This window comes from Littorina saxatilis, linkage group LG2 (assembly GCF_037325665.1).
Source record: "Littorina saxatilis isolate snail1 linkage group LG2, US_GU_Lsax_2.0, whole genome shotgun sequence".
NCBI classification, from domain to species: domain Eukaryota; kingdom Metazoa; phylum Mollusca; class Gastropoda; order Littorinimorpha; family Littorinidae; genus Littorina; species Littorina saxatilis.
In genome coordinates this window covers 87,190,180-87,216,809 of record NC_090246.1, presented here as the reverse complement: position 1 = coordinate 87,216,809, position 26,630 = coordinate 87,190,180, and the positions used below count along the sequence as shown (strand labels likewise).

Below are 26,630 nucleotides of genomic sequence, written 5' to 3'. Positions count from 1 at the left end.
ATTGGACAAAACGCTGCGTGGGTACAATTATCTCCCATAACCATGCGCCACCGTGGATCCCAAGCACTGTCTGAGTGCTTCCCCCTTACAGGATGTAGGTGGCGCGTCCTCTTTCTTTATGAGCTGCAGACCCTCAAAAAGCCCATAACATATCAAGAGGGGAGGCGGGAGGGAAACTCTAATAGTACTGTCTCGGTAAGTATCATATAGACAGTAGGCTTAAAAAGAAGCCTTACAGTCAATATAACACTTACCTCGACAGTACTATTCTTGCACAGAATACCAGAGTGGTGTGAGGGTGATATGTAGAGTATTAAACTCCTTAATCAAAATCACTTAAATCCAAGGATTAAGATACCCAGGCAATTTTCGAACAGTACTACCGTAAAAGAAAATATACCCAAGAAAAATACCTTAGACTGACGTGACCATGCTGGCAACCACTGCTTTGGCAATGCCATAGGACTGGTCAAGCCTGAGACTGGAAAAGTCTCGCATATAGTGGTTAATAAACGTGGCTGGAGTCTTCCAGAACGCGACCGCCATTATGCTTTGGAGCGAGGCACCCCGCACGTGCGCCAACGAGGAGCCGATAGCCCGAATCTCGTGTGCCCTGATGTCAGGGACCACATCCACTTGAGCATGAACATAAGCCTGTTTGATAAGCAAGGTCAGCCAACGAGCTAAAGTTTGTCTAGAAATATCCGATTGGTACTTCGGATTAAGCGAGACAAACAGTGACCGCTTAGAAGACCGAAAGCTACGTGTTCTATCCAGGTACACTCTAAGGGCACGTACTGGGCAGAGGAAGCGATCAGGGTCATCATGTTCAAGAGTGGGAGCCAAGGCTTGAATGACTACTGGTTTGGACAACTCCGAGGCATTCTGATTCTTGGCTCGAAAGTCTGGTAGGAAAGCCAACGTCACCTGATGTGTGGTGAACTCAATGTCAAATTCCAGGCCACTCAAAGCTTGAATACCACTGAGTCTACGGCAAGTGGCTAAAGCGATGAGGAACACAGTCTTAAAAGTCAGGAACTTGATACTAATGCCTGCCAGGGGTTCAAACTCCTTGCTACGCAGGAGTTTGAGAACCAGGAAGACATCCCACTTGGGAAATGAAACCCGAGGTTTAGACACCGCTGCATTGCTAATACCCGAAAGGACATTAGCGATGAGGGAGGAACTGATCAAGTGTTCAGGTCTGCGACCAGTAGCAGCCGCAATCGTGGAAGTGATGGCAGATTTGTATCCAAGAAGAGTCTTAGAAGAAAGACTCTTCTTTTGATACACTTCCACCAGGAAGTTGGCCAAGTCCTGTGTTGAGGGATAAAGCGGCTTTATCCCCTTGGACAAGGCGAAGGAGGCCCAAGCTCTCCAGCGTAAGTCGTAGAGCTGATTAGTTGATCGCCTCTTAGCGTTCAAGGAAAACTCTACTGAACTCTTGTGCAATCCTAGTGCAAGCAGTTTGGAGCGCACAAGAGCCATGCGGTCAAGCACAGACTCTCTGGACGTGGATGAGGGAGGCCTGATCGAGGCTGGAGCAGACTTCCCCCGTCCAGATTCAGAGGTAGAGGGTCTACGTGGGTGAGACCGCGAAGATCTGGAAACCACGGAGCTGTTGGCCAGTAAGGCGCGACCAAAATCAGTCTTGGCCGTTCCTGCAGATACTTTGCCAGTACCCTCGGAATCAGAGATGTCGGGGGATAGGCGTAAGCATCGAGGAGCCTCCACGAGAGAGTGAATGCGTCCACGTGGAACGCATTCGTGTCTCGAAAGGGGCTGACGTACCTGGGAAGCCGAGCGCTGAATCGAGTTGCGAACAGATCGATCAGAGGACGGTCCCACCTTGCCCACAGACGCCGTAGAACGTTGTGAGCGATGGTCCATTCTGTGGGGAGAACCTGATCGCCCCGACTGAGAATGTCGGCCAGGGCGTTCAGTTTCCCCGGAACGAATTGGACTGACATCCGGACCTGATTGGTCTGGCACCAGAGCAGAATCTCCTCCGCCAACAGGGAGAGGGACCGAGAATTGGTGCCCCCCTGGTGGCGAAGGTAAGCTAGGCATGTGGTGTTGTCCCCGTGGACCAACACATCCTGATCCCGAATCAGGAGGCGAAACTCCAGCAGAGCCCGACGAACCGCCTCCAACTCTAGAAAGTTGATGTGTAGGAGGGACTCCTCCTGGGTCCAGACCCCCTGGGCCTCGTGCAGGTCCAGGTGGGCCCCCCAACCCCGCGTAGAAGCGTCGGTGTACAGGAAGAGAGACGGCCGTCTCGGTTGGATAGGCACCGCAGAGTTGAGCCAGATCGGGTCCAGCCATTGGACTACAGCCTCGTGAAACCAAGGCCCGATCTGGACCAACTCGGTGTAATCGAGAGGCCTGGAAGTCCGATCTGCTACTGCCCGTTGCAGGGGACGTTTGTGTAGCCTTGCAAGGGGCAGCAGCAGAGCGACAGACTCCATGGAACCCAACAGTTCCGCCAGCCGTCTGTGAGGAACAGCGCGGCAAGCCTGAATGGAGAGGATCTTTCGCCTCAGGGAGAGGATTCTGTCCGGGGAGGGAGACACAGTGTAAAGCACTGTGTCGAACGCCATCCCCAAGTAGCAAAACTGCTGGGCTGGCACGAGGTCCGACTTGTGCCACTGTATCTGGAACCCCAAGGCATGGGTCCGGTCCAGGACCTGCCGGGTGTGTTGGAGGCATTGATCGCGAGACTGGGCCAGGGTGAGCCAATCGTCCAAATATTGACGCAAACGCACACCCTGAGCTCTGACCAACGCCGCCAGCTCCTTGACCACCTTTGTAAAAATCAGCGGGGCCAAGGACAGGCCGAATGGGAGGGCCCGAAACTCGAACACTGTGCCCTCCCAAACAAACCGGAGCAGATGTCGGTACCCCGGGGCCACCAGGATGTGGAAGTAAGCATCCTGGAGGTCCACAGACGTGGCCCAATCGTTTGGCCGGATGGCCAACCGGACCGACGAAGGGGTTTCCATCTTGAACTTGCACCTGCGAAGGTACAAGTTCAAGGTGGAGAGGTCCAACACCGGCCTGAACCTGCCGTCCTTTTTGGGGACGGTGAACAGGCGGGAGTAGAACCCCGGAGAAGGCTGAGAAAGGGGGTAGACAGCCTTCTTCTCGACCAACGAGTTCACCTCGTCTTGAAGAGCCTGCCATCTGGCAGGGTCTCGAGGAGGGGGGAACGTCAAAGGTAGAGCGGACAATGGAGGTTGTGACGACAGCGGTAGAGAAAACCCCGACCCCACCACCCTCAAAATAAACTGGTTGGAGACCAGTCTGCCCCACATGTCGCGGGCCCGAAAAAGGGAACCGACGGACGAAAGAGGGGCAACTTGAGGGGGCGTCAACGTAGGGCCGGGACTCACTGAAAATTCTGCTGGCGGGCAGGCGCAGGCTTGCGACCACCCCCCTGGTGGTGCTGCTTACCCTTACCTGTCTGAGCACCCTTCCTCTTGCGCTTGGGAGCACGAGAAGCCGGGGCCGCAGGGGGGAACGCGACAGGCGCCTGAGAGGAGGAAGAAGGAGGCAGTGAAACTGGCTTCTTCTTCTTCTTCTTCTGAGGCTGGGAGCTGGAGGTGACTGTAGCACTTCTCTTACTCCCCGCCGACGTCGCCGAAGCAGCGAGGCCAACCATCAGAGAATCAGTGTTCCTCTGGCGTGTGGACTCCACCACAGAACGGACAGTGCCCGGATGAAAGAGGGAAGAAGGCTGAGGAAACGTGTTCCTCAGACTCTTCCTCATATCCGGAGGCACTAAAGAAGTAGCCAGAAAATGATCACGGAACAGGGCCAACAAGTGGACCCGTGTTCCAATGGCCAATTCTGCCGCAGTCGTCACGCACGAACGCACGGCATGCAAAGCCCGATCCACTCGAACCGTGTCAAGGACCCGAGTGGAATCGGACTCTGCCCGATCGGGAGGGTCCAACAGTGTGGACAGCGTGCTCATCCATGTCAAGGCCTGTGATTGGGCCTCGACAATGGAAGAAACGGTGGCCTCAAGATTGTGGAACGAAGCAGAGCTCAGTTCCACCTTCTTGACCGAAGGCACCTCCCCAACGAACACATCACCGTCAGCCCCACCCTGAACACTCGAAGTCTGGAAAGGGAGAGTTCGAGAGTCAAAGGGAAAAGGGAGGGACGAAACAGATTGGACACGAGGAAACAGTGGAGGTGCGCCTCCCGAAGGAAAGCACGGCACTGAATCCGCGTCCTCCCGAGGAACATAGGTCGCGTTCGCACGTGAATCTGTACTCCTCAGGCGATGTGCTGCCGCTTCCACCGTGGCACTAAGACTAGGGTGGAACGCGAATTGCTGGCGGCCGGATCGTTCATAAAACGAGCTGCCAGCAGACGCGGCGTGTGCCTCCCGCGCCCGGGCCGAAGCGGATTCCAAGGACGAGAGGGCGTCGGAGGGAAGGACGTCCTGAAACTGTTCAAACGTCCTTCTAGCTGTGCGAGGGAGAGCCTCCTGCCTCTCGTCCTCAGACTCCACGTCCTGTGTGTCAACCGAAGGGTTGGGAACACTAGACGACAGACGCTTAAGAGAGGCATCCGTGGCGTCAAGACGCCGCGTGATGTCTGTCATGTACTGTTGGAAAGTACGAAGCATAGCTTCGGAAGTTCCATCAGAAACCGGCAAGGGTAGAGAATCAGTGTTAACCTCAGGGCGACCCTGATCCTCCTCCCCATCGTCCTCTGACTCACTCTCCTCTTCACTTCCCGACAACTCCTCAACAGCAGGAGTGTAGGAAGCTTGAGGGGGAGGAGCCGAAAGTGATGAAGTAGGCTGTGACGAAACGCCCACTGAAGCAAGAGGCCGCGAAGACCCCTGCCCCAAAGACGAAACGTCTCCAGCAGCCGAAGGGAGAGAACAACAAAAACCCTGCGACTGTTGGGTCAGTCCAGCCAACGAACCCCCGCCATTTATAGACTGAACAGGGACCCATCGGGTCTGATCAGAAAAGAAATGGTCCGGTCCGGTCGGGGGTGCCGATCCGGTCCGGTCGGGTGGTCCGGTGTTCCGGTGATCCGGTCCGGTCCGGTGGTCCGGTCCGGTCCCGTTCGGCACAGAACCATCCGTACCCACAAAAGTGTTCGGGTGGTTCGGTCCGGACGTGGAAACACCGTACCACCCGGACCCGTAGGTCCGGTGGTCCGGTGTGTTCCGGTTCGGTGCCAGACCACCCGGACCAACAGAGGTGGTCGGGTGGTCCGGTCCCGACCGGACCACTGGTCCCGTACCGTACCATCCGGACCCGTAGGTCCGGTGGTCCGGTGTGTTCCGGTTCGGTGCCAGACCACCCGGACCAACAGAGGTGGTCGGGTGGTCCGGTCCCGACCGGACCACTGGTCCCGTACCGTACCATCCGGACCCGTAGGTCCGGGGGTCCGGCAAGGGCCAGAGGTACTGTCCCGCACCGGACCCTAAGGTCCGGTACGGTCCCGTACCATGGGTCCCGTCCGGACCAAACCCGGAGGTCAAGTCCAGTCGGGACCCGTGGGTCCGGTTCGATCCCGACCCGTAAGCCTGGACCGTTCCGGACCCTTGGTCCGGACCATCCGTCACCCGAACACCAGACGCTAAGGAATGGCGTGGGGTCAAGACGGTCCGGTCGGAGGTGTCGGTCTGAGCAACAGAAACAATGTTCCCGTCGCCCTGACCATTCGACAGAAGTACCACGTTCTGTCGAACACCTCCACGTCCAGTAACTAGTCGGCCGGAGCGTTTCATAGAGGGACAGCCACCAGTCACACGGACGTCAGAGGGAACCGTAGTAGCAGTGGTCGTAGGCACGAAGCCTGAAACCCCTGCCCCCACAGGACCGCCCTGAACGGGGTCAATTCGCATCCCAACCCCAGCGGGGAGGGAATTCATAGACCCCGTCATCTCCTCCGATCTCCCCCCCCATGAGTCCGAGACTACTGTCGAAACAGCAGTAGACGACCCAGCGAGGGAGTTCAGAGGAGGACCCGTGTCCCTCCTGGTTTCCACAGCGGTGGAAACCGAGGAGGGCACAGGAGAGGCACCGGAAAAGAAAGAAGTCGAAACCTGAGTCTCTCCCGTAGCCCCTAGATCAGATTCACCAACCCCCAAAGAGGGTTGGGAATCGACCCGCCCCCGGATTCGAGCCAGGGAGGAAAAGGAAACCTTCCCCCCAGGCTTGAAACCGGGAGAAGCTGAAGCCTGAGACTGAGGGCCGGACAACGGCGTCGAAGGGGGGGAAGCGTGTTCCACGGAAGGAGAAGGAGAAAGAAGCTTTTTCTTTCCCCTCGACCTTCCCCGAACCTTCGACGGCGCAGCCCCGCCCGAAGTCCCAGGTTCAAGCCCAGCCTGTTTGAGCAAGCTCGCATTGAGCTTGCTCAAACAGGCTTTCTCCGCCCTCCCTCGCCGCAAACGCAAAGCGTTTGGGGAGGGAGAGTCGGAGCGCCGAAAGGTCCCCCTGTCCGTGCGCAAAACATGACGCTGTGCGCCCGGAGAAGGGTTGCCCCCGGCAGACTCTGGTTCCGTAGAACCAGAGCCCAAAACAAGACGAGACATCCTACCTCGCCCTGTACGTACCCTTAAAAAATCGAGAATTAACAAAATTCAAAGAAAATTAGGTCAATACTCAAGTGAATGAGGCGAAACGAGAAGCAGACGACCGGTCACCACGAAGTAGGACGGTAGGCACGCCGAGTCCGCCACACAACAACGGAGGCACAAGTTGGAAGAAAAACAACGTAGCCTCAAGCCAGAAGTGGAATAACACACAAAAATCCAACAGGTGGTACTCCACACAGAAAAGAAGACTCTAGAATCCAAAATAATCCGGGAGCGCAGCAGAAACACAGCCTACTGTCACGCGCGAAAAAAGAAAGAGGACGCGCCACCTACATCCTGTAAGGGGGAAGCACTCAGACAGTGCTTGGGATCCACGGTGGCGCATGGTTATGGGAGATAATTGTACCCACGCAGCGTTTAGAAGCGTTTTAGTATAAATTGATAGTGTCGGTCTGTGTGTGATTGTGTTATTCCCAAGGACAGATTGTAAGAAAAAGCCCAGCCTTAAATCTTAATCCTTGTAAAATCAAGTTCTGTTCAACTCAGTTCAGTTCTCTCTCTCTCTCTCTCTCTTATCATGTAATGTGATTACTCGGCTGTGAAACCCAACTCCTGTGATATGAGAGGGTAAATTTACATAGTGCAATATCATATTTGATTGTATCCCTTTTATGTTTTATGTTTTATGTGTGTCGTCCTATACAATTGTTGTTATAATCGTTTACAGGCAGACAGGGTGTGCCGAAGAAAAATTTCCATTTTTATGTAATATTTTAATGGACAATAAAGTGCTGTTATTGTTATTGTTATTGTTATCATACCTTCCATTGGCTTGACGATCTGAAGCTTGTCAGGTAACTTGAAGGTGGGTGAGGGATGGATGTTGCTGGAGCCCAGGTAGGAGTAACCGCTAGGGGGGGAAGACACGCTGTCCGGTGTGTCGCCCATCTTGTAGGCTCCCAGTGCATCATCCCTGCACAATCACAAACATGTGTAAATCATTATCATTGACATGTTAAGATATGGCGCATAATAATGAACATTGGATGTACATGGTACACTATGTACCACCAGTAACACCACACAGATCATAATATAAAGATCCTTTGTCCATATCGTTCCTCAGAACAAATTTGATTATTCTTTTCAAAGACATGCACAATTTGTTGTGTTTTGGCTCTTCTGATTGTTTGATGATTTTAATGCGGGTACCTTGCTTTTGTGAATTTGATTTTGGGCAGTGTCTGTGTTCTAGTTTCCACTGTACAAAACACTACCTTATGTAAACTCAATCAGTTTGCTGTAGGGGAATGAATGGTCTTTCCAGTCATATAACTGGTTTTACAATAAACGGTCTCATCACAAAGGTCTGCACTTAAACGTAGCTGCCTAGTTTTTAGTTTAAAAAAAAAATAAAAATTTTAGTTTGTTTTTTAAATCACCAGCAGTTTTATTCTCAATAGATCAGCAGTTAGGCCAATATTGTCTAGTTTTTTTGTAGTTTTTGTTGTTGTTGCCAAGCACATCATTGTGGGCCTTTTAATCAAAAACATGCATCCGTCTACAATGTGTCATCATTCATCCTTCAACATCTATAATAAATATGTAAATGGCAAGTATACAAGACATATATATATATATACAACATTAGGACATAACTGACAGACGGACATATAACATACCGTTTAAAAGTAGGAAAGCTTTCATGTACTATCTACACTTTACTTATCACTCCATAAAAATCACTGATACATGTATAAACCAGTTGGGACTGACTGCCATACCTCATCTCAGTCTGTGAAATGTTGAAGTCTCGCTCGTTGAGATCGTTAGCACGTCTGATGGCCAGTCTCCTAAGGGCGCTCTCAAGATCGTTGGAGCCGGGGATGCCTGGCCGACCAAGCTCGGAACTGGACCTGCAGCGGAAAAAACTAATTTACTCCCATTAAACTTTTTCTTCTTCTGCGTTGATGAGCTGAAACTGTGTGTGTGTGTTTGTGGGTGAATGTGTGTTAGTTTGTGTGTGTTAGTGTGTGCACGCATGCATGTGTGTGTGTGTGTGTGTGCCAGCATGTGTGTGTGTGCCAGCATGTGTGTGTGTGAACGCATGTGTGTGTGTGTGCGTGTGTGTGAGTGTGAGTGTGTGTGTGTGTGTAAAGCATGCATGTATTTGTGTGTGGGTGCGTGTGCCTGTGTGTGCATGCATGTGGGATCATGCGTGCCTGAACGTGTATGTGTGTGTGAATGTATGTGCGTGCAATTGCGTTTGTAACACTCACCCATACATGCTGTCCATGTCAGCACTGTAGCCGTCGCTAAAAGAGTCGTTGTCAGAGTTGACGGTGGAGGGCATCTGACTGTTAGGATCCTGTATGCTGCACGTCGACACAGACATTCTCACCGAGCTGTCGCGCGAAGACTTGGACGCTGCCTTGCGAGCTGCTCGCGCCGTCTCAAAGATCTTCCAGCTGCGAGCCCTGTGAGAGACAGTGAAATGCCAACTGCTTGGTTCCTTGAATATCTTGGGCTTGTATTTGCAGGATTTTGATAACGGGCTTAAATAATCATTACACTACAGAAGCATTGAGTATCTTATATTTAATCAAAATTCTAAACAAAGGGGTTGAGACTAATTTTTGAAGAAAAATTCTTTTGAGACTGGTCATTTTTTCCAGCACATTAGTCATGTGCAAAATATTGAATGAATCAATGAACACATGTAACAAACAAACTAATTAAAACTGACTCTACTGTGTTAAACCACAACAACAACAAAAGAGGAAACAGTAAAGTAATAGTCTGGGTTCAAATAAATATGGAACATAACCCAAACACACACACACACACACACACACACACAAACACACACAAACACTCCCCATAAAATGATCTGGACTAGAAATGATCAAAACTGTCTACAATTTTGTTTGTTTGTTTGTTCGTTCATGGGCTGAAACTCCCACGGCTTTTACGTGTATGACCGTTTTTACCCTGCCATTTAGGCAGCCATACGCCGCTTTCGGAGGAAGCATGCTGGGTATTTTCGTGTTTCTATAACCCACAGAACTCTGACATGGATTACAGGATCTTTTTCGTGCGCACTTGGTCTTGTGCCTGCGTGTACACACGGGGGTGTTCGGACACCAAGGAGAGTCTGCACACAAAGTTGACTCTGAGAAATAAATCTCTCGCCTAACGTGGGGACGAACTCACGCTGACAGCGGCCAACTAGATACAAATCCAGCGCGCTACCGACTGAGCTTCATCCCCGCCCTGACTGAGCTACATCCCCGCCCTGACTGAGCTACATCCCCGCCCTGACTGAGCTACATCCCCGCCCTGACTGAGCTACATCCCCGCCCTGACTGAGCTACATCCCCGCCCTGACTGAGCTACATCCCCGCCCTGACTGAGCTACACCCCCGCCCTGACTGAGCTACATCCCCGCCCTGACTGAGCTACATCCCCGCCCTGACTGAGCTACATCCCCGCCCTGACTGAGCTACATCCCCGCCCTGACTGAGCTACATCCCCGCCCTGACTGAGCTACATCCCCGCCCTGACTGAGCTACATCCCTGCCCGTCTACAATGAAAACCTTGATTTAAGACATCCGCCCCCCCCCCCCCCCCCTCCATCCCGCTTTAAGCTTAAGACTTTCTTCTTTTTAAAACCTTGTTCTTTTTCAGATTTTCTTTTCATGGCCACGGTAACATCACCTCCACTTTCAAGATTTTCAAGGCCTACTATTCTCAAATTTGTGGAGGTCTCAAAGGGTAGGTTCCACTGTACCTGCGGTCCTTCTTGTCCTGGTCCTCACACTCCTGGTTATGCAGGGAGCTCTCCAGCTCTGACGCCAGAGAGTCCATGCCGCACGTGGAACCAAAATGGGAGGAGGCGTAGAGGTGGCGTGTGGCCTTGGGGTTGCCGCGGTTACGGTGACCTCGCAGCTCATCCTGCGCTTCTTCCAGCATCTCGAAAAGCTCGTCGTAACGATCGTGCTGGTCACTCAGCTGTGGGTGAGAGAAGGTAAAAAGGTAAAGGTATTCCCATAACCATATTTGATCGTAAGGGAGCGAGATATTAGAGATCTAAACTTTTCTAGGGCTAGCTTTATGAGGGCGGTGCCCATCTCCTCTAGCTCTCCCTCGCTGCCCTTGCATTCCCTGGCCTTAAATTGGGTCAGGTACCCATTTCCAGCTCTGCCCCTAATGGTTCAACCTTGAGGGCGATAAACAACATTCATCATCATTTCCAGCCGGGTGGACTGGAGAGTGCTCGGAAAAATTGGATATTTGTATTCGCCCCGAATCCTGGGTAAGAGAAAATTCACTTAATCATTACATTTCTCTCTTTCCTAACATTGTCATTTATGGCTATGTTTTCAAGTAGACTGGGGTTGGAGGGGGACCCAGGGTGTATGAATGGTTAATCACACTCCAGCGTTCTTGTTTTCTTCATGCCGTTCTCTGCATCAGAATGTTTTCAGTCTGTACTAATATTTTTCTTCTTGACTAATGTTGAACAGCAAGACAAGGAACAAACTTTTCTTAAGATGCAGAACATAGATCACCTTACAACATTTATAGCACTCCTGCAAAGAATTGAGCGTACTATCAGGCAGAGAATGTTACATTTCCTGGTAACAATTCTATCAACCTTTTGATAACTATATATTTGATTATTGTTTGTTTTGCTATTGTACATCACCGTGAGCACAAGCAAGAAGGGGCAATTAATAAATGTTCATTATTATTATTATTATGAACAATCTCTATAGGAAGCAGGACAGATAATAAATGCAAAGATGAGCTCACCTCTTTGGTAAGGCGTTTCTGGGATTCCTGGGAGGCCTGAAGCTTCTCTGTCAAGTCCATGTTCTCTATCGTCAACTGTGGACATATCAAAAGACTGCAGTGAGCATTCTGACAAAGCAGATACTGTAGTGAAAAGACCCCTGTTCGTCCGTCCGCCACACTTTTGAGTTTGTTTGCAGATTAAAAAACCCAAGAAACGTTAATTCTTGGAATGTTTTAAAAAATTTGTTTTTACCAAACATAACATTCACAAGTACGAGTACACGTTGATTTAATAATCTTTGCAATGAACAGACATACCAATAATTATGAGCTGTTGTATTTATTTTTCCCATATTTTAATTTATTATTTCAATATTTGTTTTTCCACCCACCCACCTACCACAACAAACCCAATGCCAGCGAGTAAGATGATTGAGACACTGATGGTGTGTGTCTCACCTGTCTGACTCGTTTGTGGAGGTCAGCCAACTGCGCCAGGAGACCGGTCATCTCCTCTTTCAGCCGTGAGCTTTCCTCCGTCTTGTGTTTCAGCTCCTCCGCGAACGTCTCCACCTGCCCGTTGACCTCCGCTGCAACCACACACACACACACACATGCCAGTTAAACGAACGTCTCCACCTGCCCGTTTACCTCTACTGCAACCACACACACACACATGCCAGTTAAACGAACGTCTCCACCTGCCCGTTGACCTCCGCTGCAACCACACACACACACATGCCAGTTAAACGAACGTCTCCACCTGCCCGTTGACCTCCGCTGCAACCACACACACACACACACACACATGCCAGTTAAACGAACGTCTCCACCTGCCCGTTGACCTCCGCTGCAACCACACACACACACATGCCAGTTAAACGAACATCCACCTAGCATTGCAAGCAAACACTTCTATAAGCAACTAGTAGGATATTGATATTCATCGGATGCTGTTGTTTAGGTTTTGATTATAATTATGAGCATGTATATTTCTCCTGTTGTACATTTTTAAGAGGAACTGATTGTGATTTTTGTGTATGAATCATTTACATTTTAACGGCGATGTTGTTTGTATGCAGTGAGGTATTAGTTAAGAATAATTGTTTTAGTTTGTACATGTAGGCATTCAAATGTTAATAATGTTGTAGTGTTTCGTCTCTCTCCTGTAACGTGTTTTTTGTCAATTAAACGCTCCAATAACCTACAATTTGTTGTTTTTTGTCAATTAAACGCTCCAATAACCTACAATTTGTTGTTTTTTGTCAATTAAACGCTCCAATAACCTACAATTTGTTGTTTTTTTGTCAATTAACCGCTCCAATAACCTACCGTATACTGTTCAAAAAAAGAAACGCATAGCTTGTAATATTTGGTTAATTTAGTTATATGGCTACAAGGATATCCACCAAACTGCAGAAAATGTTTATCTGGTCGTCGACCTTTCGTCCTTTGCCACAAGTGAGCTCTGCACGTGACGCATTCGTTATCAGTGGCTACAATGTCAAAATTGCTCATTTGGCATGACCACTCGTCATGCTTCAGTGTAATCTCGTGAAACTCGGAGAATATTGAGCACTCACCATGTCTTCCAAAACCCATAAAAGCGGATTGTTCGCCACAAAGAAATCAGACGACAATTCAGCGACGAAAGATGGCCCGATTGAGCAGAGAAGACCGCCAAATTGCATTGGGTCGTTTACAAGCAGGCCAAAGTCAAAGTGCAATCGCCAGGCACTTCCACGTGTCCCAGAGCACCATCAGTAGACTGTGGGTCAGGTTTCAAGCCACTGGCTCCGTTGCTGACTTGCCACGAGCGGGAAGACCAAGGGCGACAACTGCTGCTCACGACCGCTTCATACGGCTCCGCCACCTCCGGAATCGTTTCCTGTCGGCCTCATCTTCTGTCCAGGCTCTCCCCGGGCCACACCGATTATCGGACCAGACCATGCGGAACCGCCTGCATGAAGCTGGTTTGAGAGCTCGCAGACCTCACAGAGGAGCTGTCCTCACCCGCCGCCATCGCCAGAACCGAGTGCAGTGGGGCAACCAGCACCTTCGCTGGACCGTCCGGAATCACTGGAGACACGTGTGGTTCAGCGACGAGTCCTACTTCCTGCTCCAGCGACATGATGGTCGGAGGAGGGTCTACCGGAGAGTAAACGAACGTTACGCGCCCAACTGTGTGGATGAGGCACCCGTTCATGGTGGTGGAGGCGTCATGGTGTGGGGGGCGATCAATACCGCTGGAAGGAGCACCCTGGTGCACGTCCAAGGGCGCATAACTGCCCAGCGATACGTGGAGGAAATTCTGCGCCCACACGCCCTTCCTCTTCTGGCTGACCAGGATGCCATATTCCAGCAGGACAACGCTCGCCCGCACACAGCACGACTCACCACCCAGTTCCTCACCGACCACCATGTCCAGGTGCTTCCCTGGCCAGCCATGTCGCCAGACATGAACCCGATAGAACACCTCTGGGATGAATTGGACAGACGTGTGCGCAGGCGAGAAGCGCCGGCAAATCACCGCGATCTATTGCAGGCACTTCAGGAGGAGTGGGACACCATCCCACAGCAAGATATCCGGCATCTGATCCAGTCCATGCCCAGAAGGTGCCGGGCAGTTGTTGCTGCTCAAGGCAGTCACACCCCCTACTGACTTGACAGCCTCGGCACCCAATCGTATTGATTGACTGATTGATTTGAAGATGCAAATGAACTGTGTGTGCATTCAACTGTGTCCATACCAAATTTCAAACAAATAATCTAAATATTGGATTTTCTGTTAATTTTTTCGAAAAATAAAACAAATTTGGCAAGTAGCAACTATGCGTTTCTTTTTTTGAACAGTATACAATTTGTTGTTTTTTGTCAATTAAACGCTCCAATAACCTACAATTTGTTGTTTTTTGTCAATTAAACGCTCCAATAACCTACAATTTGTTGTTTTTTGATTCTGAATGCGGACCGTTGGTAGTCTATCTGTGTTTGGATTTCGTCTGTCTTTTTGTTATATACACCACCATTGCAATTTCTCATGCTTCAGATGATAAAGTGAATTTGATTTGATTTGTATGACAGAACCACAGCAAAGTTTGCCCACCTAGCTGTTGCAGACAGTCCTCCACCAGTTTCTTCTCCTTCTCCTCCAGGCAGTCTGTGTCAGCGTGCAGCTGGGCGCTCTGCAACACACACTGCACGTTGTACACACCAAATACACCAGACACCCGCTATAAACATGCTCATAACTTCTAAGCGTAATCAGCAAATTACTTCATATTTGGTGTACATTATCTTCGAATGAGGGATTTGTTTGTTTGTTTGTTTGCTTAACGCCCAGCCGACCACGAAGGGCCATATCAGGGCGGTGCTGCTTTGACATATAACGTGCGCCACACACAAGACAGAAGTCGCAGCACAGGCTTCATGTCTCACCCAGTCACATTATTCTGACACCGGACCAACCAGTCCTAGCACTAACCCCATAATGCCAGACGCCAGGCGGAGCAGCCACTAGATTGCCAAGTTTAAAGTCTTAGGTATGACCCGGCCGGGGTTCGAACCCATGACCTCCCGATCACGGGGCGGACGCCCTACCACTAGGCCAACCATGCCGGTCGAATCAGGAGTTCACAAAGTTTCCATTTTGTAGGTAGAATGGTCTGACTTTTATGCTCTTTCAAAAATAATGTCCAAATTGAGGAATCCACTGAATTAATTAACAGTGGGAGGTTTGACATTGAGTGATAGCCACACTCGCCCATTATGAGATACTGTGGAACCGATCTATTACGACCTCCAGTGGAACGACCCTGTTATGACCTCCAAAAATCTGAGAAAATCAGGTCTTAAGAAGAAGGGAGTCTGGAAAAATGGTGGTAAATTAACAGAGGTTATGAAAGAAAGTCTGGAAAAAAACCAGGGTCTTAAAATGGAGGGAATCTGAATGGGATTGGGGGGGGGGGGGGGGGGATAGGGCTAAAAAGGGGGGTTGGACTGTAGCAAAGAAGTAAACGGTGAAAGTGAACTGACCTCCAGGCGAAGGTGGATGTTTTCTTCCTCCAAGGTGCCCACTTTCCTCTGCAGCATCTCAATGTTGACCTTGCTGAGGTTGGTCGCTCCATCTCTACAATATACACACACACACCAATGGGTAAAGAAGTGTGCTTTCTACTACTACTACAACACACTCACACACACACACACACACACATACACACACACACACACACAAACTCACACACACACACACAAACTCACACACACACAAACTCACACACACACTCACTCACACACAAACTCACACACACACACACACACAAACTCACACACACACACACAAACTCACACACACACTCACTCACACACACACTCACTCACACACAAACTCACACACACACACTCACACACACACACCAGTGGGTAATAGAAGTGTGCTTTCTATCTCTTTCTTAACAAACTTTACTTGTAGGATCTACAACTGCATTCACTTGGCTGTGTCCTAGATGCTTGGGAAAGCAAATTCAAAAATATATAACAACCAATAAATCATTTTTGCATCCAATTCATGCAAAAATCCTTTTCTGAAAGGCCTGCAGGATCATCACCAACAAGCTCAGTAACAAAACATTTTAATTTTTACATCAGGCATGGGAATTGAAAATTGTAAAAAAGGCGGAAAATGTATAACTGAAGACGCGAAGCGTCAAGTCGACGGCGCGAAGCGCCTAGCCTTACTAGGCATGCCCCCCCGGAAATTTTTTTTCTCCAAAGAACCCAGATGGTGCAATCTGGTGTCATCTGAGCTCCAAGTTTGCCATTAAATTCTGTTTTTAGAATCAGAGTTTTTAGTACAAAAATGTACCAAATTTTGCTTACATGTATTATATATGGTTTAAATTTGTAAAAAAATGTATCTGTTGAGACAAACAGGAAAATGTAACTTGTAACACAATCTGTGCAATCTGGTTTACTTTCAAACATAATAGTTCAATAACTGAGGTGGGCGGTAGCAGTGCGTGAACAAAGTACGGAAAGTTTTTGCGGGCTTTTGCGCAAAGGCCAAAGTAACCGGTGCTTTTTTTGTGTGCCTCACCCCTTTATTTTTTCGGCGGACACTTTTGCATTTTCGGCAGAACAAAAAAAAATTCGGCGGAAATCCGCTGTTCGGCGGACAATTCCCATGCCTGTTACATGTCCGAACTGTCCATCCATCCTTCCACTGACCCGTCCCTCCCTTGTAGCATATCAGACACGACAAGCTGATTCTTTCTTTCTTTATTTGGTGTTTAACGTCGTTTTCAACCACGAAGGTTATATCGCGATGGGGAAAGGGGGGAGATGGGATAGAGCCACTTGTCAATTGTTTCTTGTTCACAAAAGCACTAATCAAAAATTTGCTCCAGGGGCTTTCAACGTAGTACAAGACAAGCTGATCCTGACAATACATTACAAGCCCAGAAAACATGATACAAATCACCAGTAATGTACCCAGGGGAGTAGTCCCCATGGCGGAGGGGCACGAACCGGAAGTAGGTGCCACCCAGACGGGAGGGAACAAACTGAGGGGTCTGTTTCCTTGAAACCACAACAAATCTCAATTTCAACCAATCCAACACCGCAACTGGCTCCCACCCGATTGGTCAATTTCTCATGCACCTCAGCCCGGGAGACTGCTCCTGCAGATCCTGACACTACAGGTATAACATGATGAAAATGATAATTATGTAACGTACCCAGGACAGTAGTCCCCAGGAGACTGCTCCTGGAGGTCCTGACAGTAGAACTTAAGCAGCTCATCCTTCATGGACAGGTCATGCTTCAGCTGGGCGATCTGAAGACACACAATATGACACACAAAGTGATACAAAGGCTGGCTGTTCAGTGGTAAAGTGGTACCTGCGATGAAAGGACACCCCTGGGACCAGCCTAAAGTGTCCCTACATTGCAGATGGCCTTGTCACCAAACGTATACTGGGTAAAAAAAAGAAAAAGAAAAATTGACAGCAGAAAGTGACTTTTATATGTGGCACAACACAAACAAGACAAATGACTCTTCAACAGTTGTAATTAAAGAATGGTAACAAGAAACTGTCTCGATCTGAACACTCAAAGGCACATACAAGTAGAAGTATTCTTAGAAACTTAAACTGAATCAAATTCATTCCATAGCTAATTGTTTATAAAGAATGGTAACATAAATATTCCTACTTTGATATACTTGATACAGATTTTTTTTCTTAAATTGGGACCCATACTGACCTAAGCCAGTTTGAGCAGACAATCATACATAGAAAACAATCTTCACGTGTTTCATGCTCACCTTATCATTGGCAAATCCGATCTGCTCATCTAGGCTGTCTCCACGACTCGCAAGTTCCTTGTTCTTGCTCAGCAGAGTCTGGCCGATGCGAGCTGCCAACTCAAGGTCACGCTCTTTCTGTTAGAAGTCAACACAAAACGGAACAAAAATAAATTAAATGTACGTACAAATGAGTACAGGAAATACTTTTCAGAAAGTGATATGTAACCCATTCTAAAGAGGAAAACTTCCAAAGGAAAGAACTGCCAAGTGTGGGGTAAACAGACGTTGAATCTTCATGGCAGTAGCTCTTCACCAGTGTGCATTTAGCTAACCTATTTTTGAAAGGCACAGTTCTTCCTGTGAAAACACTTCTGCTCACTATCTCACATCTTTCCTGCAGGCTTGTGCATGGGATAAGACCATACCTCAACTTGAACATATATCAATCAATCAATCAATGAGTCTTATATCGCGCATATTCCGTGGGTACAGTTCTAGGCGCTCTGCAGTGATGCCGTGTGAGATGAAATTTTATACGGCCAGTAGATTGCAGCCATTTTGGCGCATATTTACCTTTCACGGCCTATTATTCCAAGTGACACGGGTATGGGTAGACAATTATTAACTGTGCCTAAGGAATTTTGCCAGGAAAGACCCTTTTGTCAATCGTGGGATCTTTAACGTGCACACCCAATGTAGTGTACACGGGGGGAGGTTCGGACACCGAAGAGAGTCTGCACACAAAGTTGACTCTGTGAAATAAATTTCCGCCGAACCTGGGATCGAACTCACGCTGACAGCGGCCAACTGAATACAAATCCAGCGCGCTACCAACTGAGCTACATCCCCGCCCAAAAAATACCAAAAATCAACATTCTGACTGTTTTCTGTGCGGAGTTGGACATTTAATGAATAGGTTTTGCAGCTAGATTGACAGTAGTGAGATGTCAAATATTTATTCATTAAGAATCCAACTTGATTTTTGGTATGTGTCCATGTCAAAGCCTCCCGGCTTGATCTGAGTTGGTGAGCCAAATCATTTTCACCGGAAGGACTATGCCAATGACATTTGGATGTCAGTATCTTAAACAAAGCAAGCAATTACTTGATATCATCTTTGCGGTTGTACAACACACACAGAAACATGAAATTCCTTTCCAAATATACACATGGAAATGAAGAGAAAAGCTTGCCAAATATCTTGTGAACAAAATTCTCTACCATCCAAGAGTTTCTTTGTACCAGTCTCTGCGTCCAATGCTTCAGATTTGAAGGACTGGTAAACAGCAAAAAACAGCAAACTTAATGCAGAGAATTCGCCTAAGGCTCCTGCTATTAGAGTTTACATTTGTACTTGAAACGTTGAAAGGCTTCTTTGCAAAGCTTCTTGTAAGGGGGGAATCTGCACCTGTAAACAGCTGAATGCCCATAAGGGGATTGTTTTGTTACATGCACACTGCACTAGCTGTCACTACAGAGGTCAATCTGTCTCTGCCAGGAATATGAAAACAGAGTAGGCTATGTGTTGTGTGTGTGTGTGTGTGTGTGTGTGTGTGTGTGTGTGTGTGTGTGTGTGTGTGTGTATGTGTGTGTGTGTGCGTGTGTGTGTGTGTAAGTGTTTGTGTGAGTGTATTAGTGTGTGTGTGTGTGGGGGGGGGAGGTGTGTGATAAACATGATTTACAGTTTTAAAAGCAAACAAACTCTAACAACTTTGAATGAGGGAGAGTAATAAGTCATCATTGGAGCTGGGCAGAGCAGAGGCTGTAATTTCTCTCAGGCAGCATAACCAGCAGATGACCGCTTCACACGATTTATAAATTACTCAATGTAGTTTCAAGTGTTGTTCTTTACAACCAACTGTTAACTTCAACTTCACGATACATGTATAAATCTTCAACATGTGAATTTATTACCTTTTTAGGATATAAAGCAAACAGAACCTGGTGCCAATGTTTACTCTGCTATATATTTTAGGCTGACAGCTCCTTTCTTGCAGACACAATAAAGGAAATACATTTTAAATCTTGAATGCTTTTGAGCCTACTCTGCCTTTTCAACAAAGTTGAAGGACGTATGAAGCACTATGAAGCACTATGAAGCACAACAAAATCCGGCTTCAGATTCATGTGGCTCCCAGAAACAGGGTAACCCTGTGAGCTGAATTTATTGTTTAATTCTTCCGGAATATTGAGTCAAAAGTCCCAAGAATTCACATGAGTATACTCTTGAAGAAGGGTATTTAGTTAGATTATGTTTCAGCTCTCCCACAACACCCACCCACAACACTGACTAACCTCTTCCAACAGGCGAGTGACAGCTTCGATGTCATTGTAGGTCTTTGTCATCTGGGTCACCCGTTCCGCACATAGAACTGAAACACACCAACACACACAACCGTTCATAGAACTGAAACACACCAACACACACAACCGTTCATAGCTAAATGAATAAAATATTACTTTAAAAAAGTATATCAAAAGTGGCTTTCGCACACGAGTTGTTTGTGTACATCTTAGAGGACGAACAGGGGGGGAGAGAGAGAGAGAGAGAGAGAGAGAGAGAGAGAGAGAGAGAGAGAGAGAGAGAGAGAGACACACACAGAGAGACAGACAGACAGACAGACAGACAAAGATAAATGTTTACATAAAGCCAGTGGTAAAACACTCTCAAAACAAACTCCTCTTGTATTGTGTCATTACACATTTTTCCGATGCTCAAGATGAGGGTGAACAAACAATATGACACCCTGCTTGTTAAATGCACGATTTTATCAAAAAGGAAACTCGTGAACTTCAATACTGTAGTTTGCAATCAAAAAACCAAGAAAGGTAAGTTGTTAAAACGTTGTTATTGACAAAATTACGTTTTACAATCACAAATATATCGACCCAACGGTCTTTTAACTGAACAGACAAACAAATAGTCACAAAAATCTTATCTTGATGGAATCAGTTTTCGCCCACTCGCCAGGAAGCCGAGTAAATGACATTTTTTCAATAGTTTGCGTTAAAAAAAACTTGCACCTCAATTAACTTACAACTCTTACTGGCCTCTGTACAACAACCACTCTCCTCATAAGCATCCTCCTCCTCCTCCTCCACCTCCTCATCATCAAAAGTAGCAGTAACGCAGCAAACATATCTTCTGCTTATCTCAATAATCATCTGAATCAATGCACTTTTATATCTCCAAGTATACAAATAAATCAGAAAACCAAGATTGTTTCATTCACAATTCAGCCGTAGACATAACACAATGCTAAAGTACGTAGAATCAAAAATGATCTCCGCATAAAACAAAGTCAAATCCAAAACAAACGATTGTTTTGTTCATGACTCAGAGGTAGGCAGTTCACAACATTAACTAAGGAATAAAACGATTAAGCCAGAGCAAGTTCACAAGTTCACGACACTGAAGAAGACCTGAAATGATTCAGCCGTAATCAGCTCAAAACCCTGAAGGAGATTTAAATGACTCAGTCGTAGAATTAAGCTCACAACACCGAAGTAGAATTGAAATGATTAGCCATGGACGATGCAGAAAATAGGAGAAATTAATCTGAAGTAGATAGCTCACAACACTAAACGAGATCAAGAATACAATCAATTTAGCTCTAGACAGCTCACAACATTAAAGGAGAAGTAAAACGATTCACGCATGAACAGCTCACAGAACGGAATAAAAAACCAAATGATTCAGCTGTTGAAAGCTCACAACAACGAAGGCGAATTAAAACGATTAAACTAAAGCCATAGACAGCTCACAATACTGAAGACAAATGAAGAAATAATGATGCTACAACAATGCAAGCAAGCCTGCTGACAACATTGATGAGTACAGCCTCTATTGAAAAAGTTCATCAACGCATTTCATTTTCTTCTGAGGGATCAGCTCAATCCAACAAACAGGCCATGACACACATTTTCAGCAACAACACACATTTCACAGTGGACAAATTCCTGGTGGGACAGATTCACACACAATGCACGATGGCTCACAGTAACAAAGCCCTGATGCTAGCTAACATTTACACTCATGGACGGTGTTTGTTCTGCAAATGCCTAAACTGGGGAGTGTTTTTTCGTGAGGTTTTGTGAAAGGAAGAATGAATGTTCCCAGCCAATGAGCAATGTGTGAATTAAAGATTGGAGGGGGTGTGATGGAGGTGTGTGTGGGGGGGGGGGGGTGGGGGGGGGGTGGGGGGGGTGGGGAGGGTATATGTGGTGGAAGAGGGTGTGTGTTTATGAGTATGTAGGGTGGGGGAGGGGTGGGAGTTGGGGGGAGGGGTGGGAGTTGGGGGGAGGAGGGGGGGGTGATGCATCCACAATCTAGTCCCAGTTGTCCCCGAACGCGTAGAAGTTTGTGTTTGGCTCTGTTGACAGTAAATGCAAATGTGATAAAAATGCATGAAATACTTTCCATAGCTGTGTTATTATGTGGAACAGGTGTTGATTGCATGTGCAGTGTTCAAGGTGTGGGGCCCCTAGGATTTAAAACATCCATACCCTCCCCCACCAACCCCCTGCCCACACACTGTGTTCACCCCCCCCCCTCTTTCTCCCCCTCTCTCTGATACACAGAGGGTCCTGTACAACATACACACAGAAATACACAAACTTGAAGGCAAGCTCAAAGCCCCAATTTAAAACAAAAAAACAACAACAGATAAAACATAGCACACAAAAAAAAACCACAGCCTTAACAATAACAACAGAAACAGCCCACGTCTGCTTTTCTACCTCTCCTCTCCACCCCACCCCTAGGCCCTTCGCTCAACAAAAGCTCGAAAACATCGTCATTTTCGCGGTGTTACAAAAATCAAGTGTAATCTTCGCATGCAGCTATCGCACGGATATAAAACAACAACAACAACAACAACAACAACAACAACATGATCCACTACTGGTGCACTCAAATAAAGCTAATAATACACGATAGCAGAAACAGAAAAAACATAAACATCTTACATAATCAAAAGAGTATGAGTTGAGATGTGTTTGTAACAAAACTAGTCAGTGCACTTGAGACTGTGCCAAAAGGTGACGTTTTCATGTCAGTATGTCCCAAATGACATCACCAGTACATTTTTCATTCTATCTAATCTGTTTTCGTTCTATTTTTTCTAATAACATGCGTTAACAATTGATTGCCAACTGGAATGGAAGAGCACAAAAAGTGTAACTTGATATGTAGTTTCTCTAGAGGGAAAAACATCTTCCACTTTCATGTCAGTATGTCCCATGCAACATACATTTGCCAAACAGCTATGTGCAAGTAGATTATTTGTTAGTGGTATAGAAAATACTGATCAACAATTAAAGTCAGTTTTCACATTCATTTTCTACCTATTTCTTATTTGTTTATTCTGTTGGCAATGGTGAAATGTCAGCAATCGTGTGTCATTCGGGACAGTAGACATGACACCTGACCTTTTGGCACAGTCTCACTTACGCAAAAGCAAACTAAAACAGATCTGTATAATTCGACCAAACAGGTTCCTCAAGTATGTCATTCCAAGAACAATGACCTCGTTAATCTGTTCATTAACACAAGACAAACGAATAAGAAGTGGGGGCGGGGAGAGGGGGGGGAGGAGGGGGCTGCTAATCCGATGCAAGTCAATTTATCATCATTCTGCAACATTTTGCCCGTACGTCTCATACTTTTATGTTACAGGTCATCACACAGGGACTGTGACTTACTATCACTATGCATGAACTATGCATTAGTTATTCTCAGACTGACAACAAAGGTGAAGAAAAGGTCAAAACCGAGAGAGAGAGAGAGAGAGAGAGAGAGAGGGAGACAGACAGAAACACTCAGAAGAATGACGGACGGAGACAGAGAGCTGGAAGAAACAGAAAGGAAGAGACAGAGAAAATAAAGAAAATGTAATCCAATTCCCAAAATGGTTATCGATGCTCGTAACCCCAAACTCGATTAGATAACTACAAGTATCTTATCTAGTCAGCTCTTTTACCAAAGAAAAGAAAGGGACAGAGAAAGAAACACGTGAAGTATTTCTGACAGTAACCACCGAGTGCAGCAGGCCTAACTACTCGTATAATCGGTGAGCGGTAGATCACACTCTGATAAAAAGCTGCAAGTCACAGCGTCAATCGGGGACAGAAACACAGACAACACTCTGTCACACCGACTGCTCGACTGCTGTGGAAAGTCGTAACAATCTAGCTCCCCCTCCAAAAAAACAAAAACAACAACAACACCCAACAACACAAAAACAACCACAACAACAGACAAACAAACAAGCACAAAACCACAAAAAGCAACAACTGCCTGTTGCCGATTGTATTACAGACATGTGAGGTAATCTGCAAATGTTTAGCGAGATGACTTCACGATTTTCGTTTCCCCGATGGCTTACGGGTGTCGTTTTTGACTGCACTATTTTGCACCTTACCATTCGATTGGCAACTCAAACTTTGTTACATGATTAAAAAAAAAGTTATCTTATCCAGTCAGTTTTATCATGCAAGAAAAAAGAGAAGGAGAAAGAACACAGTGGGAAAACTGTAATCAGTGAGTGGTTTATCACGCTGTGATAAAAAGCTGCAAGTCACAGCGTCACAGGGAACGAACACACAGACCCACCCCTACTCCATCAACTCGCACGCACGCACGCACGCACCCACCAACACACACACACACACACACACCCACCCACACACGCACACACACACACACGCACGCACACACACACACACACACGCCCGCACACACACCCACACACACACGCACACACACATTTATACACACACACACTGTCATACACATACACACCCAAACACACACTCTCTCTCTCACACACACACACAAACACACACATACACACAATCTGTCACACAGCATGTGGTGGAAAGATTATGACAATGCAAAAAATCCTCGCCAATAGGCTGCTGCTTTTATTACAGACACGAGAAGTGTTTGATCTGCACACAGCTTTTCAAGAAGTTGTTCACGCTTTACGGTTCTTTGGTGGGTCGCTTTTGACGGCTACGGTTTTCTCCTTCACATCTAATGTAACAAATCCAACAAAAGATTGTTTCATGCTTCTCGCGGGCAATCTTTTCTGACAACTCTATTTGAGCTTTTAAATCCAACATAAGAAAATACAAAGAAAAGTTTATATATGCATTCCAAATATTTCTTGACAGCAGAAAAAGAAAATTAGAATTTACTGAATTAGAGAACATGTGCATAATTTCTGCACATTAGTAAAATGCTTCATTCGTGCAATTTCAATTAAACAGCCTTCAATAACTTTGCAACATGAGCTGACAACGAATAACAGTATTTTTTGCCTTTTCATTTCTGAGAGCTCTTTTATATCGAAGAAACAAAATCAAGCAAAAGATAACGTGTATTTCATTTCTTTCTTGGCAGCACCGTTGTGCTTTCACATGAGACACATACAATAAGATATCGAATAAGCAATTACTGCATTAAAGAAACATGGGCACAATAACTTTTCTGAATATGCAATGCCCATAATATCTACATATTTAAAACACTTCACCTGTGCCGCCTCAATTTTGCAGTCTGCTGTTGGTTAAAAAATGAGCTGACATCGACAGTGTTGAAACCTTTGGTGCCGCAGGGGGAGAGGAGCGGGGGTGGGGGGTGGGTGTGTGGGAGGAGGAGCCGTCAAGGACCGTGCTTCAACTGCGAGTGACACCTTTGCAACACAAACTTACACACTTTTCTTGTCTTGTAAGTCAGTTGCTTTCTTGCACTGTGTATAGTCCAGTCTATCTCTCTTGACTACCCCAATCCCAAAGCCCCCGGCATCCCGGCCAAGCCAACTCCTCCCCAAACTCACCCCCCCCCCCCCCCCCCGCATCGCACCCCCCATCTCCACTCTTGTTTTCACCCTTGTTAACTAGGCAGACCTTACACGAACCCTCCTCGTTCTTTGGTTGTTAACGGCTTACATAACTATCCGCTTAAAGCATCGATAACACAGTGCAACAGAAAAGTCACGGAGAGGTCAGTTCTCTTCAACTTCCTCCCTCCACTTCTACTGAAAAACCTGCTTATCTTGCGACATTCTAATGCTCGTTAACTTTGAAACCTCTCTAATATCCAATTACTTCAAGGGTTTTGACTTCAAGGGTTAGCATCCCCACTCCCCCCCAAAAAAAACCACGCCGTGCACTCAATTAGAATCGTTTTAACCCTTCGCTTATCCTTACAAATAATTAATTCACCTGCCACACACATAAACTGGAAGCAAAGTTTACTTTTTGCACTGAATAGCAAAGATGGGTACTTGCTACGAGTTGCAGAATTTGTGTAACGATTGATGCTTAAAAAGGGAAGACACCAACATGATTGCCGACCACAACCTGGGATACACATAGCTGGGGATGGGGATTGGGGTGAAGGCGGTGGTTTTACGTCTACAGCTAAACAGTCAAAAGAAAAGAGAGCGCATTTCAACAGATCAGTGCCACTCCCCCCCCCCCTTCCCTCAAAAAAAAAGTTAAAAGAGCAAAAGAGAAAAGAAATGAAAAGAAAAGAAAAGAAAAGCACCACTGCTTTCCCGTTCCTGTGTGCATTTGGCGAAGCCGTGCTAAGACAGACTATCCCCGGTTTCTCCCTTGCCGACATTTAACTTCAGGGAAGTGCTAAGACCTCACGAACGTAAGCATGACGCTTGTAGGTGTTGCGAGAAACACCTGTGCAGAGGCAACCAACAATGGAATAAACTCTGGAAATGAGTTGCTTTTACTGTTGAAATGAACACCTGTTGAGGGCTCACCTGGCTGACAATCGAGCGACTCACAACAGACGAGTCATTTTCTTCCACATAATTATATTGAATGTCAAAAAAGCATGCAGCCATGCTACTCATTATCCTCCATTCTCCTGAACATCTGTTCACAGGGAACCCCGGATGAACAAACAGTAAGCTATTCCCGAGTCAAACTAC

The 26,630-nt window shown here is 46.8% G+C and overlaps 1 protein-coding gene across 3 annotated transcripts in view; it reads right to left on the bottom strand.

The window, feature by feature from the left end:
• Window positions 1-26,630, bottom strand: part of LOC138960026 (trafficking kinesin-binding protein 1-like) — a 76,762-nt gene that overhangs the window by 8,644 nt on the left and 41,488 nt on the right. For all 3 annotated transcript variants that reach the window (XM_070331750.1, XM_070331749.1, XM_070331748.1), the window contains exons 2-12: window positions 19,972-20,048; window positions 17,695-17,811; window positions 17,108-17,205; window positions 15,405-15,498; window positions 14,476-14,554; window positions 11,829-11,959; window positions 11,388-11,462; window positions 10,363-10,583; window positions 8,851-9,048; window positions 8,356-8,487; window positions 7,393-7,544 (exon numbers count right to left, since the gene is read on the bottom strand). In XM_070331750.1, coding sequence (XP_070187851.1) covers window positions 7,393-7,544; window positions 8,356-8,487; window positions 8,851-9,048; window positions 10,363-10,583; window positions 11,388-11,462; window positions 11,829-11,959; window positions 14,476-14,554; window positions 15,405-15,498; window positions 17,108-17,205; window positions 17,695-17,811; window positions 19,972-20,048 — 1,374 coding nt within the window. The remainder of the gene's footprint in view (window positions 1-7,392; window positions 7,545-8,355; window positions 8,488-8,850; window positions 9,049-10,362; window positions 10,584-11,387; window positions 11,463-11,828; window positions 11,960-14,475; window positions 14,555-15,404; window positions 15,499-17,107; window positions 17,206-17,694; window positions 17,812-19,971; window positions 20,049-26,630) is intronic.